At 31.8% G+C, this 20468-nt stretch overlaps 1 protein-coding gene across 3 annotated transcripts in view; it reads right to left on the bottom strand.

Moving 5' to 3' along the window:
* Nucleotides 1-20468, bottom strand: part of LOC132754330 (uncharacterized) — a 42775-nt gene that overhangs the window by 12433 nt on the left and 9874 nt on the right. For all 3 annotated transcript variants that reach the window (XM_060744946.1, XM_060744947.1, XM_060744949.1), the window contains exons 3-7: nucleotides 14041-14147; nucleotides 12867-13095; nucleotides 11614-11943; nucleotides 10083-10189; nucleotides 8863-9091 (exon numbers count right to left, since the gene is read on the bottom strand). In XM_060744946.1, coding sequence (XP_060600929.1) covers nucleotides 8863-9091; nucleotides 10083-10189; nucleotides 11614-11943; nucleotides 12867-13095; nucleotides 14041-14147 — 1002 coding nt within the window. The remainder of the gene's footprint in view (nucleotides 1-8862; nucleotides 9092-10082; nucleotides 10190-11613; nucleotides 11944-12866; nucleotides 13096-14040; nucleotides 14148-20468) is intronic.

Raw genomic sequence — 20468 nt, 5'->3', positions numbered from 1 at the left:
ACCTGTCGTGACTTACTCTGGAGGTTTGGCGCTAATAGATGCCGTTTTTGTTGTCGTCAGTCAGAAAGTTGATGCCTTGACGGTATTTGTCGTCTCCTTTACCACCAAAGAACGAAGAATGGGCTTCCAGGAAGAATCTGCTTGAAAAAGACGTCCCAGATGCTATAATCTCGGACATATGGTTATTCCGGCGCCGAGTGTAAATAAACTTAAAACACACACACTTTTGTTGAAAACAAAACAACAACACATTTTCTGTAGTAATTTTTCAAGTGTTGTAAAATGAATAAAAAAATTCCTCTTATGCCGCCCATTATTTTTAGAACACAACCATAAAAGTATTTTTTTTTTAATTTTTAAAATAAACATTTATCACTTCAGCGCGAGCAAATATCGGTTTCAAATTAAAGTTTCGTAAGATATGTTAATGACTTCCCGATGCTCGACTGTAAGTAATTTGTATATGTATGCGGTTTTCTTTTTTTTTTTTTTTTTTTTTTTTTTTTTTTTTTTTTAATTAAAGCTTCTTATTCTTTAATATTTTTATGTATCTCATAATCTGTATTGAAATTTGAATTTTATTACAAATGGACTATCAAATTATGATGTATGCCCTAGAATTGAATAAACTTTCTAATTACACAATACGGGGTCATACTGATCTTTGCGTCTTTCTCTGAAATAATTATTTCCTTGTTAAAACATATTTGACCACATATTTCTGTCAATTAACTGTTCACTTTACTTCCGATTTTGTTGTACGGAACACATGTTTCTATTTGTGTTTTCTAATCAATTCGAATCTATAATCAGTTTAATGGGATCACCACCGGGGTAAACGACTACTAGGTACTTTGGTCATGTTTTTTACCACAAATATTTGAATGTTTCTATTGGGATTAAAATGAGCATAGTTAACTAAACAACTGTTTGTATAAATTCCTGACCTGTCTAATTCTAATTATGAGATTAGTGAATATATAAGACTTTCACTACAAAATATTCCTAAACAAAAGAGCACATGTTTAAATTTATTCCTATACAAATAAAAGATCAGAGTAGGGATCTGTCAATTACCAAAGATACTTTTATGTTAAAAGTTTGATTAATGAATTATGTAAGATGAAAATATAAGTATTGCTTTTTTTATTTTGCTAATGTAAAATGTAATATTGTGCTGGAATATTGTCAGAGGTCCTTAGGGGTTTTGTAGTTAAATAGTTTTTTTCGGCGATAATGGTTAAAGAATATAATGTTTTTAAACTATATGTTCATCACCATCAGTGAATTTTTAGTTAAATGTATGCAAAATATTTACTAAACAGCTATATGATTTAGCGGTTTATGAGCGTTTTCCGCGTACAGCCTCCTGGGGTGTACAAATAAGTTAGTTTTCCTTAGTTATCACGCAAGCATGATCCATGTCTCTGATGTAAGCGACAGTTTACAATTATTTGTCTTTAAAAAATATTAAGGACTATTAATAGTTTATAACAACAAAAGAACATGCATGATATTGAGAATACGTAGTTGCAACGTTCTAGTTAATGACCCGTCATAAACAGTTGGTCGCTGCGTAGTAATTGGAAAATTGTTATCAAAAAATAATAAAGAATATTTGCCACTGAATTAAAGCATTTACTTATAAATTTTCATTTATGCTTTTTGTTAAAAAAATATGGATAAAGTTATTATTTTGAAGGGTTTTCATACCAGAACTATTTATTACAGACGTACGTATGCCTAAACCTGATTACCGCGGCAGTATGACGTCACGGAGTAGTGCTTTAAAACAAAAATCAAGAATTTTTCAGAGAATTATTATCTTTACAAATTGCAGATATGAAATTAAAGAATGAAATATTTTTTTCATATTGTAAATGTCTGTGATGAGTGATGAGTCAGCTTAGAAAAAATCAAGGTACTATTTTTTGACCTGATTACCGCGGCAGTATGACGTCACGGAGTAGTGATTTAAACAAAAATCAAGAATTTTTCAGAGAATTATTATCTTTACAAATTGCAGATATGAAATTAAAGAATGAAAATATTTTCATATTGTAAATGTCTGTGATGAGTGATGAGTCAGCTTAGAAAAAAATCAAGGTACTATTTTTTGACCTGATTACCGCGGCAGTAAGATTTGACAGACAGTTATTAACATTGGGTCGGCATAGCCTCCCCAAAAATGTGCCTTAACTTTTGTCAATATTATTCTATTTAAAAAATCATTTTTACGGAGCCTTGACGGTTCTACTGTATTTGACGTGAATATGAGTCATGAATGTGCTATGTTTAGCGGACGCCAAATCCGTTGCCGATTCTCATTTTTGCAAAGTGTTTTGAATGTTTAGGGGCGGCGAATTTCAATTGAAAAATTACCACGCCAAAGTCTATAAATACAGAAGCTTACTTAAGTTGAACAGCATCTCCAACTGTAAGTAACGGAGTAACATTATCATAATAGGAACCAAAGCTCAACTCAAACTAAAAACTATAAATCCGCCTAGCAAAATAAATCCGCCAAATAAATATTCCGGTCCGCTGGAGGATTCAATCAAAATTTACACAAAACACTTACATGTAACCCCGTCTTTCATAACTTAACATTGATGAACTTATTACAGTTACGATACCAAGGGCGATAATTTATTGTTCACAGTATTTGATTTATACATTTATTTATCAGAAGACCTTAGTAAATAAGATTAAGTGTACTTGAGCGTTTTGATAATTTCTGGTGTTCATATTCGTTTTCATTATATAAGTTTCATATAAGTTTTATGGTTAATCATGCACTGTGCCATTTAACTTCATTAGCCTTAAAAGTGATCCTGACAAAATCTTTCAACAGAGACAACGGTTACAGTATTATATACCTTCAATTATAGGCCAATTTGATTGAATGAAGTTTCGATTAAAAGTAGTTCGAGGTACAGTTTTCGTTAAGACCGTTCAGCAAATCTTACTGCTGCGATAATCAGGTCAAAAAATAGTACCATGATATTTTAAAGCTGACTCATCACTTATCACCGTTCTTTACAAGTTAAAACATGTTTCATACTAGTTTATAATTCTCAAAGAAACGCGTGGTTAAACGTTTTCTAAATTTTAAAATCACCACTCACGTTTACTGCGACGGTTAATCAGCCATGTATCGGTCATAAATAGTGGTTATCTCATTAAACTGATTATAGACTCGAATGTGTTTCGGTACAACAAAAATCGGAAGTAGCGAACAATTAAATGACAATAATATGTGGTCAAATATGTTTTCTTACCAGAACAGAACAAGGAAATAATTATTTCAGAGAAAAACGCAAGGATTAGTCTTCAATCAAACGAATAGCCCGGTATTGTGTAATTAGAAAGTTTATTCAATTCTTGGGCAACGCATCATAATTTGGTCCATGTGTAATAAAATTCAAATTTTCGATACAGATAAATAAAAGAAACAAGAGGGCCATGATGGCCCTGAAGTCGCTCACCTGTATATAGGCCCCAAGAGTGGGGCCAGTTTAAACCCAAGGGCTTTTATTCGAACAAACTTGGTAGACACCCGTTAGCAGATGTTTCATGCTAAACATCTAAGGTCTAGCTCGTTGGTTTTTTTTAAAAGAAGTTTTTTTAAGTTTTTTCTTTACATATATATTTAAAAACAATGACACCCCTTGGGCAGGGCCAGTTTTGACCCCAGGGCTTTTATTTGAACAATCTTTGTAGACACTTACTAGAAGATGTTTCATGCTTAATATCTTAACTTTAGCTATTCGGTTTTTTTTCGAAGAAGATTTTAAAGTTTTTGCTATATTTACACATTTAAGGAAAATTATTGTCCCCCGGGGCTGGGCCAATTTTGACCTCAGGGCTCTTATTTGAACAAACTTGGTAGACATCTATTAGAACATGTTTCATGCATAATATCTTAGCTCTAGCTCTTTGGGTTTTTTAAAAGAAGATTTTAAGTTTTTACTATATTCATATAGGGAAAATCAATGACCTCCTGGGGCGGGGCCAATTTTGACCCTAGGGCTCTTATTTGAACAAACTTGGTAGACATCCATTAGAACATGTTTCATGCTAAATATCTTAGCTCAAGCACTTTGGGTTCTGTAAAAGAAGATTTTTAAGTTTTTACTATATGCATATAGGAAAAATCAATGACCCCCTGGGGCGGGGCCAATTTTGACCCCAGGGCTTTTATTTGAACAAACTTAGTAGACACTTACAAGAAGATGTTTCATGCCAAATATCTAAGCTCTAGCTCTTTGGGTTTTTTAGAAGAAGATATTTAAAGTTTTTTCTTTCGGTTGGCATGGCAACCAGAGTTCTGCATGGAATTAAATTCTTTGAACAATTTTCAAAGGTGACCACCAAAGGAACATTCCTGTGAAATTTGGATGAAATTGGCTTAGTGGTTTATGAGGAGATGTCATTTAAAGTAAAAGTTTACGGACGACGGGCGACGGACGGACGACGGACGGACGGACGACGGACGAAAAGCGATCACAAAAGCTCACCCTGTCACAAAGTGACAGATGAGTTAAAAAATGAAGAATAAGAAGCTATTTTAAAAGACAACAAGCAACGTAAAACACATGTATACACGAATGACTTACAGTCGTATATCGGGAATTCATCAACATATTTTACGAAACTTTAATTTGAAAACGACATTTGCCGCTGAATTGATTAATGTTCACAATAATTTGAATAAATAAAATCAAAGACTTATTTTTTGTGTTCTAAAAATAATCGCCGGGATAAGAGGGATTAATCGCAAACCCTGTTAAGCAGTACATATTCCGAGCTAGTGAGGTTTAAAATAGATTCTATAGATAAACTACCATAAGTTTGTTGAGTGTTGGCGGTAAAAAATAAGATATAACTTCCTGATCAATTTTCACTTAGATTAATTTAATTTTGAATAAGCTTTGCAGATATGTATTTTTTAAAGAAATACATGTAGTAAGCTTTAATAAAAATCTGAAGCCGTCAAAGTCGGCGACAGGTAATGAAATGGAAAAAATTTTCTTTTGAAACTTGATGTTATTCGAGGTTTGCATCGGGAGAAGACATCTTTCTGTCTGTGGAGCATGAATATTAATACTCATCACAAGACAGTATCTTTATTGATTTCAATTATGTTACATGTAAAAATCTATAATTTTTATGTTCAATAAAAATGTTGCATAACTTGCAGTTGTTATTATCATTCAATGATGAATGGCCCGGCATGATGAACAGTCCTAGAATTTTGTGATAAGTAACCGTCAGTTGCAAAATGGTATTGTGATATTAGAATGAACAGTCGTCATACTTGCTGGTATGTCATTTAATATTGGCAGTTTGGGTTCTTCAAAATTTGCATGATTAACAGTCCGAATGTAGACCTTAATGAAAAGTTCTGGAATATTAACAAAATAATTAGTCCACCATATCAACCATATATATATTATATAAATGGTTGAATACAACAGTATGGATAAATGGCGCAATGGACAGATCTTCTTATTTTGGTAATAATTGAAATTACAGCATATTCTAAGCAAAAAGAAAAGAAACTATTAGTCTGAAACATTCTGTCATAGCCTCCCCATCAGTACATTCAGTGTACTTTGATTACTGTTGTAATGTTGATGGGAGGAATCCAATAAACATAAATGATTTCAATATAAGTAGCATGCTTTCTAAAAAAGGGAAGTGTGGTTGTCCTACTCAATGAATTATGTTTCAATATGCTATGCATTTGATTTACAAAATTTGATATTTTAAAATATAATTTTGTTTCACTTTATCAATTCTAATACGTAAAGCAGAATCATTTGAAATCTTAACATCTTATAAATATTATAAAAGGTTCAAGTCATTGATCAGTTAATCAAATGTAGTAGTTTAACTTTACCAATAATAACAATGTCTCTATATTGGTTCTATGTTGCATTTTTAAGCATGCACTGTTTAAGCTCTGCTCATAGTTATAATTATTTGCGATACTCAATGACATTTATAATTAAGGTATATGATATTCAACGCAAAACCTCTTTTCTGAATAGTAGTCATTTTCATTTAGAATGCAGAGTTTGCATGTGGGTGGGTTCCAACCCTACTGAGAACCAACCTTTTTTTGTTATTCTTTATCATTCTTTTTATCTCGTAAGATCATGGAGTTTTATTTATATATTTTGTAAATCATTGAAATAAAATATATTTGCAAATTTGAAATTCACATTTTAGAGTTACGTGAGTGAAAATAGGGTAGTTGTATGATTTAAAATGATAATATATCAAAATTGAAACTAGTCTGATCAATAATTTTTTACCTTTTTCATTATTGATATTTATGAGATGTGAAGATTTCAAATTATTCTGCTTTAAATTTTAAAGAATTCTTAAAATGGTAAAATAAAGTTTTAAAATGATTATATATCCAAATCTAGCTGGTCAACCTCCCTTAATTTTTGCACAAATGTTCGAAATTGTATTTAGATAATAATTTTATGAATATACAAGATTGCCCCATTGAAGGTTGAAATAAATTACCGGTCACTCCTTTTTATTAAATCTGACACATACGTGTAACAATAAACAAATAATTTTTATCAGATATGCTTTTCTGTGGTTTTGTTTCTTTTCATTTCAAAACAATGAGTGTTTCTTATGGTGGCCGGTCATTTTTTAAAACTCGCGAGAAATTTTATCGTTGTATCATAAAATATCCGCGAGCTTTTCTGTCGAAATCATACAAAATGTCGCGGGGGACGTATAAACAACGATATTAAATAACAATTCTTCGAAAAAGCAAGGCACATTTTGACTTCAGTGGCCGGTAGCGTCCATTGTTGGACTCTACATCTTTTCCCTCGTTTGTCCATAAAAAGTCGAGGAAAACAAAGAATCCGCGACATTTTTTGCAAGTGTTGTAGAAATTCTACAAAATCGAGGGGAAAAATTATAGGCCACTTTTTCATAAAAGTCGCGGCTAAAAGTCGCGGATATTTTACCCGCGACTGTTATTTGTGCCGTGTGGCGGCTGTAAAAAGTCTCCCCGTACATTTAATCAATGATGTTATATTTTCGATCCTTGAAGATCGTTCGACACGACATTATTGATGTGCTTGTGGTATTTTTAGTTTCAACTTTTCGGCATTTTCTAGTTGGGTGGTTCCAATATTCCTACTTGAATAATGTTGAATCACCCTTAGGATATGTTGCCTGCTTTTTAAATTTGTCTTTTGACGTCTATCTGTGATACGCAGGCTTCATAACCTCTGATCCCCTTCCAAAATTCCATCTCATTTAGTTCCGCCCATTGTTTTCTCGTTAAGGGCACATGCTTTTTTTTACTTGGGGACCATGCGCCGCTTTTCATGGAATGGCACGTTAGTGTCACATTGAAGGTTCCATGATAACCGCCGTATGAACACATCTGCGGATGTTTCTAAATTCAAAATTTTACTATTTCACGTTTAAATGTTGAATTCTGCTTAAGCCGGTGCAAGGGGGCGTGGACGGTAACTTGCACTTTCCAGTACCGTCCATGAACAGGCTCAATCAAACCGAGCCTGCAACATTTTCAATTTTGCCGTGTTGGGCTTTCTTTAGGGATTCTGTATTTATCGATTTTATGATCACATCCGTGTTATTTGTGCCGTGTGGCGGCTGTAAAAAGTCTCCCCGTACATATTTTCGATCCTTGAAGATCGTTCGGCACGGCATTATTGATGTGCTTGTGGTATTTTTAGTTTCAACTTTTCGGCATTTTCTAGTTGGGTGGTTCCAATATTCCTACTTGAATAATGTTGAATCACCCTTAGGATATGTTGCCTGCTTTTTAAATTTGCCTTTTGACGTCTATCTGTGATACGCAGGCTTCATAACCTCTGATCCCCTTCCAAAATTCCATTTTATTTAGTTCCGCCCATTGTTTTCTCGTTTAGGGCACATGCTTTTTTTACTTGGGGACCATACGCCGCTTTTCATGGAATGGCACGTTAGTGTCACATTGAAGGCTCCATGATAACCGCCGTATGAACACATCTGCGGATGTTTCTAAATTCAAAATTTTACTATTTCACGTTTAAATGTTGAATTCTGCTTAAGCCGGTGCTAGGGGGCGTGGACGGTAACTTGCACTTTCCAGTACCGTCCATGAACAGGCTCAATCAAACCGAGCCTGCAACATTTTCAATTTTGCCGTGTTGGGCTTTCTTTAGGGATTCTGTATTTATCGATTTTAGTAAGAAATCCGCGACTTTATAGCCGCGACTTTTTGCGCAGAGTCATTTCCTGGCAATAAGTCGAGGATGAATGCTCAAACTCGACTTTTTACCACGTATGCATCAAAACAAAAATTATAATGGCCGCAATCGGCATCCTAAAGTATGCATATGCATGGCTTAATCTAATATGTAGACAGAAAATGTCGCAGTTTCGTTCGTTAGACTCGACTTTTTACAACAGAAGTGTGATAGAAAAACTCGAGAGTTTTTATTAGTTGCGATATTTTAAACAATTTTGACATAAAAACTCGCGGATTTAAAAGTTGCCCGCGACATATTATAAACGGACGGTTAAATTTCTCGCTGCTTAAAAATGGACGCTATCGGCTACACTTCTGAAGATGCAATAATGAAAGCTGTTGTCAAAATGATAAACACATACTTGTTGATTTAAACAAACGTTTAGCTTAAATCGTCAATATTTTTCAAACAAGACAGTAAACTTTTGTATTATTGACAGATATATGATAAAATGTAATAACATTAAGAATTATGGACTTTTGAAAAAGTGTCATTTATACCTTAAGCAATGTTTATAAAGACCTGAACAATCAAAAGAATGAAACAAAGTTGATACTACCTCTATCTTTTAGTATATATCTTCCCACGGTGTTATATGATTCTTTTTGTTCGTCACCATAATCCGCAACAATTTTCAGAAAGTAATTTCCATTGTCATTAGCCTTGGCGGAAATTACCTCTGAGTATTGAAATTGTTGATCATTACCGCAATCAGAACCATTCGAACAACTTGTTATACTTGCGTTTTGGATTTTTGGGATGAATTCTTGCTCGTCCTTGCTACGTGCCTACAATGAATGAATTAATTAATTAATTAATTAATTAATGAATGAATGAATGAATGAATGAATGAATGAATGAATGAATGAATTAATTAATTAATTAATTAATTAATTAATTAATTAATGACTGACTGACTGACTGGCTGAATTGATTGATTGATTAATTAATTAATTTATTTATCTGTTACAGTTTATAGTTTACTTGTTACAGACATTCACTTCACATTTTTGTAATCAAATACATCTATATCAATTCTTAACCAGTTGAGGGCAATCGATTGCAACCATTCAGACCAAGATAAGCCGGTACATCAATGCTTTCGGATTATAAATAATGTAAACAAAAATGCGTATAGGAAGATACTAGTTACCCATTCAGATATCGAAGTCATCAACACATGTTAATTTGAAGCCAAAAGAACTGATACATGTAGAACTTTACACATATCACACATTCCAAAATAGATTATTCAAACATTTAAAAATAAAACTATTCCATCACACAGTCCCCACCCCATCTCTAGTCAACCAATCGGTATCATGTTTCGCAGAGCACCCCGGGAAAGGGCATTAAAATGGCCAAACTAAGATTTCTAAAGGTTGCCATTTGATGTTGGCTAAGTTTTATATATCTTATCGACACACATTTTAAAATGCTAGAATAGAACAAAAATAACTGAAATATTCATGATCCAAAGAGTAGAAACTGATTTTGTTCTGAAATTTCATGATTCTACAACTGAAAGTTTATATAAAATATAAATACTTCAACCACATGACTTTTTATGGCATCTAGTCAATTAAATATTTACTTACTTGAGTATAATATTAAAATAATTCAATTTGACAATTTTTAGTACTTTATTTCCGTTCTGTCAACATAGAATATACCATCTAAAACGTATTCATCACCACTTATGATAAATTTGAATTACTTTAACCTTAATTCTTATGACAGCACTGACATTAAACTGTGATAATGTAAGAAGAAACATACACAGATTTTTATCCATTTAATCGAAACTTTCGTGGCTTTGGAAATACAGCCAGAGATCGCCTGTATGGTCCCAGTTGTTGTATTCTCTAAAAGATGAGGTTCGTAATCTGTAACATATATAAAACATATTCAGATGTAATTTTTTTATTATTGTAAAAATTAACCCTTTTCTATTCTAATAAATGTTAATACTTTTTTATGTATTCACTAGCATTAAGTGGTGTGTGACCGCCGTACTGATGTTGTCCAACAATTTTGAATACCTAACGCTTTCAGTACGTTTTATTTGAAATAATATGCTGAGAATAAACAATCCATACAATCTGATGCAGCGAATAGCACTGTTGTACAAAAATAATGTTACACATTTCATCGGACGGCCAAGTATCATATAACATGTGAATAAAGGCCATGCAAAGGAGACAACATAGATAAGTGGTATTTATTCGGAGAGTATTCTATTGTCTTTTTTTCAATGAAGGTTTGTCAAAGAGTGGTGTTTATTTACAGGGTGGTCGTAAATACAGGTCTGACTGTACATGTGGACTACTAGTTCACCTCTGCCTAAGCTGAATAGTTGGTCATTTGTATAACTAAAATGCGTTTTTGGTGTATACTGAATCTACATTAAATCAAGTTTAAAAAGATGAAACATATATTTAAACAGGTCAAAAGTTGATACTTCCTGTAAGAATCATTCTTAAGCATATTTTACCAATTTATGCAAAAAAGCATAGCTTGAAAAAGTCTTTAAAACGTATTAAAAGTGACATTATATCTATATTAAGTTTGAAAATTTTGCACACGATTTTCAAATTTAGGACTGATAATCATACAATACAGATGTATATAGAATCTCAGATTCTTTATCGTATATAAAATTATTATAAAAGATATTAAACAAATTCATGAAACCTTATTTAGCAACAAACAATCCAATATATTTTGCCTTATTAGCAGTTACAAAAATATCCAATTGTACTTTTTTCTTTGACCTTTCAAACAGTTTAACTTAGGTTGTGTTCTTATATTTCTCTATGCTTCAAAACTGTACATGAATTTGTGGTTGTTAATATCGACATTAATAACTATTATATTTCTTGGGATTTACTTTGATGCGCATTAATTTATTTTATGCTAACCAGAGAGATATTGGGTTTTATCTAACTTGCTAATGAAAATATTCAGATTTCCCACTTATCAGCATATTCACTCAAAACAAACAAATATCCTCTGTATACTTATCTGAAATACACATTTATAACTAGTAAAGTTCCCCTGAAAGTGAGGGGTTTTGCTTTTTAAAAATCATTACCTAGGGCAGATAAATATAATACTTGGCAAGCAAAACATCATTTCATTTCAAATTTGTGTTTTTTTATTCGGTGACAAAAGTTTACGAATTACAACACATGTATTGCATTACATACTATGCTGATTACGCTGTTGTAAATTAACATAGCGAACAATATAAAAAAAAAAAAAACGCCTGAAAAAGATCATGTTACGTAAATCAATTGGTTATTCTTACCTCTGACTCTAATAAACGTTGTGTCAGTACTGGTTCCATCTGAACACACCATTTTTCTTCCATTATCTTTCATAGTTAACTTGATTATCGTCAAGTTGAAGATGTACTTTGTGTTATCGTATGAAATATTGTACCGGTCAATGTATCCAGGGTTTATTGCACAATTGGTACCTACACAATGTGCAATTTGTGTTGTATCGTTTTGATCCATCCAAGCAGTGGCAAATGTGTTATTCCTAAACTTACAAGATATTGTTAGATCTCGCCCACATTCACATGCTCTTCCATTAGCAAGGCATTCTGGTTCCAATATATCAACACCATTTAAACCTGAATCAAACAAAAATCATGAAAGTGATAACTATTAATAATGCAATCACTTGAATATAATCAATTGAGTGAATAGTAAAGAGAAACAAATGGAAAAGTTCTTAATTTACAAATTATGCTACCTCTACTTAATAACCAAATATCAATGCAAAGCCAAGTTACATAGCAATAAATGATGGGAAAGTAAAATTTAAAACCAAATTACTGCCACATATAAATAACTTGCCTTGTTCACTATTTTATTTTCAGGTGAATCAATTAATATTGAGCGTCTTCAAAAGTGAATTTTTAAAAGATTTATCGATTCATTTGCACCTAAACAGCTAAAAATAATTTAAATAAACACAAATGAAAGTCCCCCCCCCCTCTCTTAATAAGTCGTCTTAAGTCTGAATTCCGTGATTTACATTCTTTACACCAACAATTTTAGTAGAAGACTTTTCATTTTCAATGAAATGTGACCAATTGGTTCAAGTTAACAAAGGCAAAGGCATATAAGCCAAATATTTCCTTGCGAGAGGTTGAAAACTGTTTCATTGCAATTATATAAAAAAAAGAAGAGCTAACACCGAATGGAGCTACAAGAAAATCATTTACATATCAAGGGACTGATTGACATTTCTATTTGAGAGAGCACAGAAGGGGAATAATTCGGAGGACGATAGAAAGTACCATAAAGCAGTTTCTTATTTCTAAGAAAAATCTCCAACCAAATACATTCCACACCTATTATCTCTAGGTCGTATCTTCGAATTGCAGGGATAGTGTTTTTAACATATTAAACCAAAAACCTCTATGATTGTCTGTACCTCTGTCATTTCGAAAACGTATTTGCAATACTTTATGACATTTATTACTAAGCAAATTTATACACAGACTTGAATAGCACAACATTCTATAGAAAGAAACAAAGTCAATACTACCTCTATCTTCCAATTCATATCTTCCAACTGTATGATACGACTCTTTTTGTTCGTTCCCATAATCCGCAACAATTTTCAGAAAGTAAGTTCCATTGTTACTAGCCTTGGCGGTAATTACTTCTGAGTATTGTATTTGTTGATCATTCCCGCAATCAGAATCATTCGAACAAATTGTTACAGTTGCGTTTTGGATTTTTGGGGTGATTTCTTTCTCCCGCTTGTTATTTGCCTAAAATGAATGAATGATTTTACAAGACTGTCCTTAATATCTGTTTCGTTTTATAGCTTTCCTACACTTAATTTGCAAATAAATATACGTAATGTAACGTTAAACCTGTTGTGATCGATTGTACCCATGCAAACCAAGATCAGCTGGTATATCCATGCTTTTTTATTATAAATGATCTAAACATGAATGCATATAGGGAGATACCAGTTACCGGTACTAGTTTCAGATATGGAACTCACCATCATATGTCTATTTGAAGCCTAAAATTTTTATAAATAGTACTTTAGACATATCACACATGCTAAAAAAGATTATTCAAACATTTAGGGAAAAACGAGAAGCTACTGTTAGGTACTGAGTATATTATGATATCAAAAAGGAAGAACAATATTTATGCAACGAGGCCATTCCAACACACAATCAAAAAAACCCATCTCTATCCCACCCTCCGGTATTCTGTTGCACAGAGCGTCCATGACATTAACATTGTCAAAACCTGATATTCTGAAAAGTGACTGCAATGGTCAAATTTAAAAGGTAAAAGGTTCGGCTTTATAAATCTTATCCACAAAATCACATATTTTCAAAATGCTAGAAAAGAGCAAAAATAAATGAAATATTCGTGATTCAAAAAGAAGCAACCAATGTGTTTTAAAATTTCATGAGTCATTTGTAAACTTCAACAATTGAGGTTTATATTGAAATATAACAATATTAAATCTCACCATTTTATCATGCATTGGATGACATTTCGTCAATTTTAAATGTTCTAGATTTAAAAATTATAATATTTAGATAATTTCATTTGAGAAATATTCTTAGCAATTCCTATCAATTCTATCTTTCAACGTAGAAAATACCGTCTAAAAATTATCACTTATGATATATTTGAATAACTATGTAACAGTCTTCATATTAGCTATTATGATATAAGGAGGAACATACATCTATCTTTATCCATTTAAATGAAACTTTCGTGCCATCGGAAACACAGCCAGATATCGCATGTATGGTCCCAGTTGTTGTATTTTCAAACAGAAGAGGTTCAATATCTGTAACAAATCAAATATCAAAAATAATCAAACATAGAATCTTTTTCTGTTTAACGTAAACTTATTAAATTCTAATTTAATCTAATACTAGCTATAATAGAAATTTTTCTTATTAATAAATATGTATACGTTTCAAATAAACGTTTCACGCTACTTATGCAATAATCATCTTTTCAGTTTAACTGTCGGTCAAATAAGACGGCTCGATTATCAAACAGAGCTTGTCTGCCTTACGATACCTTTGTTTCCTTCTGAGAGGTCTGACTCGGTGTCGTTTATCACCAGGGAGTGTTATTAATTAGCAAGTCGTTTACATGACGTATTGTTTTACAACTTCGACATATATCTAAATGTCGTAAAGTCTCCTTTATTTCTTTCCTTTTACTTTTTATCTGTTCACTAGCATTAATAAGGCGTGACCGCATTTATTGTTTCACATCGCAATTTACGCGTACTGATGCTGTTCAACTATTTTGACAACCGAAAATTCCATACAATAGTTTTCCGCTGCAGCAAATTGCACTGTTTTTCAAAAACAATTTGACAAATCTCAGCGGACTTTAAAGTATCATATATGTTTGTAGTCAACCCTGTGACTAAAGGCTTTTCAAATGAGAGACAAGTCATAACCTTTATAGATAAGTGGTCTTTATTCGGAGATTATTCTATTGTATTTTTGTCAATGAAGGTTTGTCAAAGAGTGGTTTTTATTAAGAGGATATTCGTTAGTCAGAGTTGGTCTATAATACAGGTTTTACCGTATATATATTGACCACCAGTTGACCTCAGTCTTAGCTGACTGGTCACTCCTTGTAATATTAGAAAGCATATTTGGTGTGTACTGAATCTACATTAAATCTAGATCAATTAGACGAAACATACCATACATTTAAAGAGGTGAGGTCAAAACTTGCTTGCTACCTGTAAGCGTCAGTCGTAAGCATGTTTTATGCAAAACAACATAGCTTGAAAAGTCATTAAAATGTATTAAAAGTAACATTATATCAATTCTGTATTTAGTTTGATTATTTTGCAAATTAAGGTACACGATTTTCAGATTTAGGATTAATTATCTTACAATATATCTCAGATTCGTTATCATGTAATAAAAGCAAATTATCAAATAAGTTCATGAATTTTTTTTAGCAAGCCTCTACACAATTACAAACCATTCATTACATTTTCCTTTACTGTGATAAAAAATTTCAATCTCACCTTTTAAGTTATTGGTATATCTGTTCAAATAGTTTAACTGAGATGGTATACTTAAATTTCATAATTTTCAATTTGTTACAGTGTTATAAAGGGGTTTAATGTTTAATATGCAATTTATGTGACTATGGAAGAAGTAAGACACTCAAATATTGTAAAGAGTAAATATCCAAACTTATGAGTTCTAGCGTAGACGCGCTGCTTAAAAAAGGATTTATTGGCTGCAAACTTGTTCCGGTTAGGTGGTTTCCTGCTTACATTTGTTAGTGCATGATTGAACGGGAAACCAGCTGCAATCGTGCCAATCGCAACTTTTCGGCCTTTTCCGTCACTCTTCGGATTAATGATAATAGCCGATGTAGTTCCGATTGCAATCGTGACAATTCGGGCGATTCCGTCATACTGCGGAATCAGACGAAGTAATATTACGGAAATCTAAGCTATTTTAGTAACTTCGGTAATCCCAGTTTGTTTATATAAATAGGATTTCTGTTTTTAATTGATTTATCGGTTTAAACCGTAATATATTATAAACGAAATTGTTCCGTTTCAATTCTTTTTCAAGACGCAAAATTTAGTTTCTTTTATAAATGTTTTTTGTCTGTGTTAGTTTAATACAATAGAGAATGGTGACTGTTGTAGTATTCCGTCTTCAAAGGGTGGTCCTGCTTACCAAATCACGCAGAATATTAGTACATGATCGAGTTATATTTAGATCTACTGAACGCAATGCAACGTCTTGGTGATGTAATCTAAAAATAGCCCATGCATATCATTAACATTACCACGTGCTGATCTACAGATAGCGCATCGTATCTGTGATCGTGTAACATAGTTGATACATGCTTATTAATCGGTACCACGTAACGAAGTATTTTTGTGCATTTACTTGTCTATAAAGATGCTATATACTGCCAAAACGAATGATTCTCTGCAAAAAAAGTGGAAATGAAATGTGCACACTTGTTTCCCTTCAGTATGATAGATAAATCTCCACGTTAGTATTTTTACGATTGATTATTTTCTTTATTAGTTTTATACAATAGAGAATAGATTTTAAATCGTTTTGACAAAAAATATTCGTTTTTACAACAAAAAAAACAACTAAATAAACCCTTTATGATATACAAATACCGTAATTCAAAAAAAAATGTGATAATAAATTGAAACAAAAAAAAACAATTTTAAAGGGTTGGGATGAAAGCACAACTGTGCAAGCTTTTCCTTTTAAAAGGAAACTTTATTTTAAAACTCAGGTAACTCTCAGTTACGGTATATGAACAAAATGGCGGAAAAAATTGCGGGTAACGGTCAGTGGTCAGCAGGAAAACATAAACGGGTGAAGACTGGTAGCGTCAATATTGAATCCTATGAAACGGCGATCCCGAACAAAAAGCTGAATGTGTTATGTATGAAAATGATCAATATAGATAAAGGAAAAGATTTGTCAATTTCACGGATTTATATGGTCAAATCCGAAATGTAAACAGTATTCGACATACGTAACACCAATTTGAGAGCTCCTTCATACAAAGTCATTAATTTAGAAAATCGGAAGAGAAAATGTGATAATTTATGGCCTTAAGCAGAGATACAAGGGCACATATGCAATATATGATTACTTAAATGATTTCTATAAACAGAAAATGTATATTGACTATAATGACTTGTCCATTAAATCAGCTGGGCGTCTTGGGGCATGAAACAATCACCGCAATAACAATGCAACGAACAAGCGTAAAATATTAGTGACATTCCGTTATCCACCCAATGTCGACATTGTCATGAGAAAACAGATGAAACAAACCTTAAAAGGAAGTAAAAAACATCGCGTGGTATGCCAAAATCTAGGTCGACATCATTAGCCAATCAGCGAAAAGATATTTAACAAAAAAAACATAATTTATTTTACGGAAACATGGAGGAGTTTCGAACATGATTTTTTATGTGTAAAGACTTCAACATTTTTTCTTTAATAGAGAACTAATGCAAAACTAAAAGGAATGACCAGGAATTCAAGTGATGTACTGATTTATGATAGAACAAATTTGTGACAAAAAATATGTTTTTGTTTTATTATTCCGATTCAAATTTATGGTAAGGATTTCAACCTCAGCATTTTAAAATTTAGGAAAAACCTTTTTCTTTGTTTATGTTAAATTGTACCAACACATTTTAAGCAGAAATATGCAAGTTTAGAGCATTATATATGAATACAAAATAATAGACAGTATTTTATACATTCGAAACATGTATGCAGATGAAAATTGTACATTTATGCTCTTGAGCGATTTTAACTCGAGGGTTGGTTTCTAACCCGATTACGTTGTTGATGATACTGATATTTTATTTAATTGTGATTTACTTTCAGATGATTATATAGCTGATGTATCTTTACTTTGTTTTTTTTTTTTTTTTTTTTTTTTTTTTGGGGGGGTTCACAGGATGAAAATACTAATTCAGATGGCTATCTACGGCTTGACTTTTTAAAGCAAACACGGCTTAAAATAGCTATTGGGTGGGTAGGTTATCCTAAACAGTCGGGGTCTTATACTTTGGGTCAAGTGTAGTAGATTATGGTATTGTTGATATTCAATTGTAAACAAAATTTAAATCATTTAATGCATGAATCTAATTAATTATCTGACCATTGTTTGCTTGAGTTCATCGTGATAGGCAATATGTATCCAATCACTGATGTTGTTAATATCCCTAACGAACCAGGGTTTAATTAACTCAATAGCTGTTATAAATTATAACGATTTATATGTTGAAAAATTAATAGTGAAGAGGTTTCTTTCTGCAATAAATGACTTAAATCAATCTGTAGATGCTCAATGTTATGGTAATATTGACTGTAATATTAAGTGTTTTGCTATTTGTTTCGATCAAGTTTATTCACCAATGTTGGAAAAAAAACAGTTAAATGTAATGCTCAAATCAAATTGAATAACATTTATTAATCAAAACAAGTCAATGATAGTTGTAACAATAACAGAAAAGACTTTTACCAAAATTTTAATAACTATAGACATAATAAAAATGATATAAATAAAGAGGAAATGATAGAAGAAGAAGAAGTATTTATATGAATAATGTTAAGAATTTAAATTATAAATAAGACAAACAAAACATTGAAAAAAGGCTAAATGCCAAAGATAAAAAATGTTAGATTTCACTGGCGAATGCTTAAGGAATAAGTTGCACCAAAGGACATATCTCTAGATACTTTTACGATTTATTTCAAAGTAAATTATAATCGTGAGGACTCATTTTTTTTAAGCCGACGACGATGTTTTATATTTTAACGAGAAAGTTAAACAAGAGTTTACTGATGTTTTTTAGTAAGATGTACCGTTTACTCCTTTAGATATTTTGAAGGGCATATCATATCTGAATTTGAATAAGAGCGGGGCCCAGGACAGAATATTGTACAAATTTCTTATTCATGGAAAATAGTTTTAGCTGGCCATTTTTAAAACTCTTTTCAACAAACCTTTATGTCTTGGGTATTTTTTAAAAAGTGGAGCAAAGGTCTAATAGTTGCTATACATAAAGAAGTAGCTTGTCGGAAGCTGAAAATTGTACCGGTATAATCTTTTTAAGCGTTATTTGAAAAATTATTCAAACGTCTGATAAACACCAGGCTTACATATTTGGCAGAACATTATTTCGTTTACGTAGAATAACAAGCGAGATTCAGAGCCAAAATTGGCATCTCACTGACAATTTTTTGTTTAACATAATTTGATTAATCATATTATTAATAATGATAAACAATTGTTTTGTGCATTCATAATTTTTTCAAAAGCATTAGAAATCTAGTAAGAGAAAACATTTGGTATAAACTATATCAATTGGACTACCTGGTTGGTTCTATTATGAGAGGGGACCGCCTACCACAAAATCTTCAATTTTCTTATGATGGATATGCTTTATAAATAGTAAATAAATTTTCATATATAGGTATTATTTTACATAGGTGGTTCTTTTAGTGAGACCAATAAATCCTTAATCTAGTCAAGCACAGAAAGCTAGGTTTAGGTTAAGAATGTTTTTGTACAAAAAAACTCTAATATTACAATTGAAAACATGTAAGAATTATTTAATAAGTCTCTTTTACGGAGCTGAGGTATGTGTTTCACTAAAGCTCCACAAATAGAGAGAATTCACATTATATTTTGTAAATCTAAACTTTATGTTAAAACTTCTACTCAGAATGATTTTGGTAGAACTGATGCGTACTTTGAGAATTATAAAAACTTGGTTAAACTTACAAGTAATCAAGAAACAATGAACGAAAATGTATTAGATTGATTTACTTGCAAATGTTTAGTAACATTAAAATTTTTTAAAAAAAACAACAGAAAAACAAATTGGGCATCTCCAGTCAGAGACGTTTTTGGAAATTTACAATTTTTCGAAGCTTGGCAAGCTCAAGCTGTAGATAACCAAATATTGTTCTTATCAAAGCTAAAACAAAGAATTTAAGATGCTTTTATTAAAGAATGGACAAGTCGTATAAATTTATCATCAGAAGAAAGAGTATTTGCAAAATTTAAATATAGTTCTTATCTGAAAAAGGTTATTATAAGGAAAAACTTGACAGCTTTAACCAGACTAAGACTGTCAGCTGTACTAATTGTATGAACTTTAGCAAAGTTTATCTATAAAGCCTCCGAGATTCGGAAAGAATCTACAATACATTCTCAGAGAGTAATAAATAAATGTATGCCATCAGTCTCAAAAGTTCATTTGTGAATTTTCATATGTTCTTCTATACTTTTAGAGTCATTTTCCTTTTTTCAAACTTTGTTTGGTACCTATAAATGTATCATTTCACCTTTCTTTTCTTCTTACGCTCTTGTTAAGATTGAAAGAATTTTCAATTCGTGTTACAATTTTATCATGCAAAAGATAAAGGTAAACAAATCTTGATTATTATTTACACAATAATTGGTATGGTTATTTCCCTTGTATGCGTCATTCTAATAATGGTCTTGTAATTTCATTTCCGATACAACGCATTATGTTACATAATTTTCATGTACACATTTGTATGACGTTAGCAATACTAATCATTATAAACATTCATATATGACCATATTA

The sequence above is a fragment of the Ruditapes philippinarum genome, unplaced genomic scaffold (assembly GCF_026571515.1).
Source record: "Ruditapes philippinarum isolate M1 unplaced genomic scaffold, ASM2657151v2 ctg1220_1_1_1_1, whole genome shotgun sequence".
Taxonomy (NCBI): domain Eukaryota; kingdom Metazoa; phylum Mollusca; class Bivalvia; order Venerida; family Veneridae; genus Ruditapes; species Ruditapes philippinarum.
This window is presented reverse-complemented; position numbering and strand designations above follow the sequence as displayed.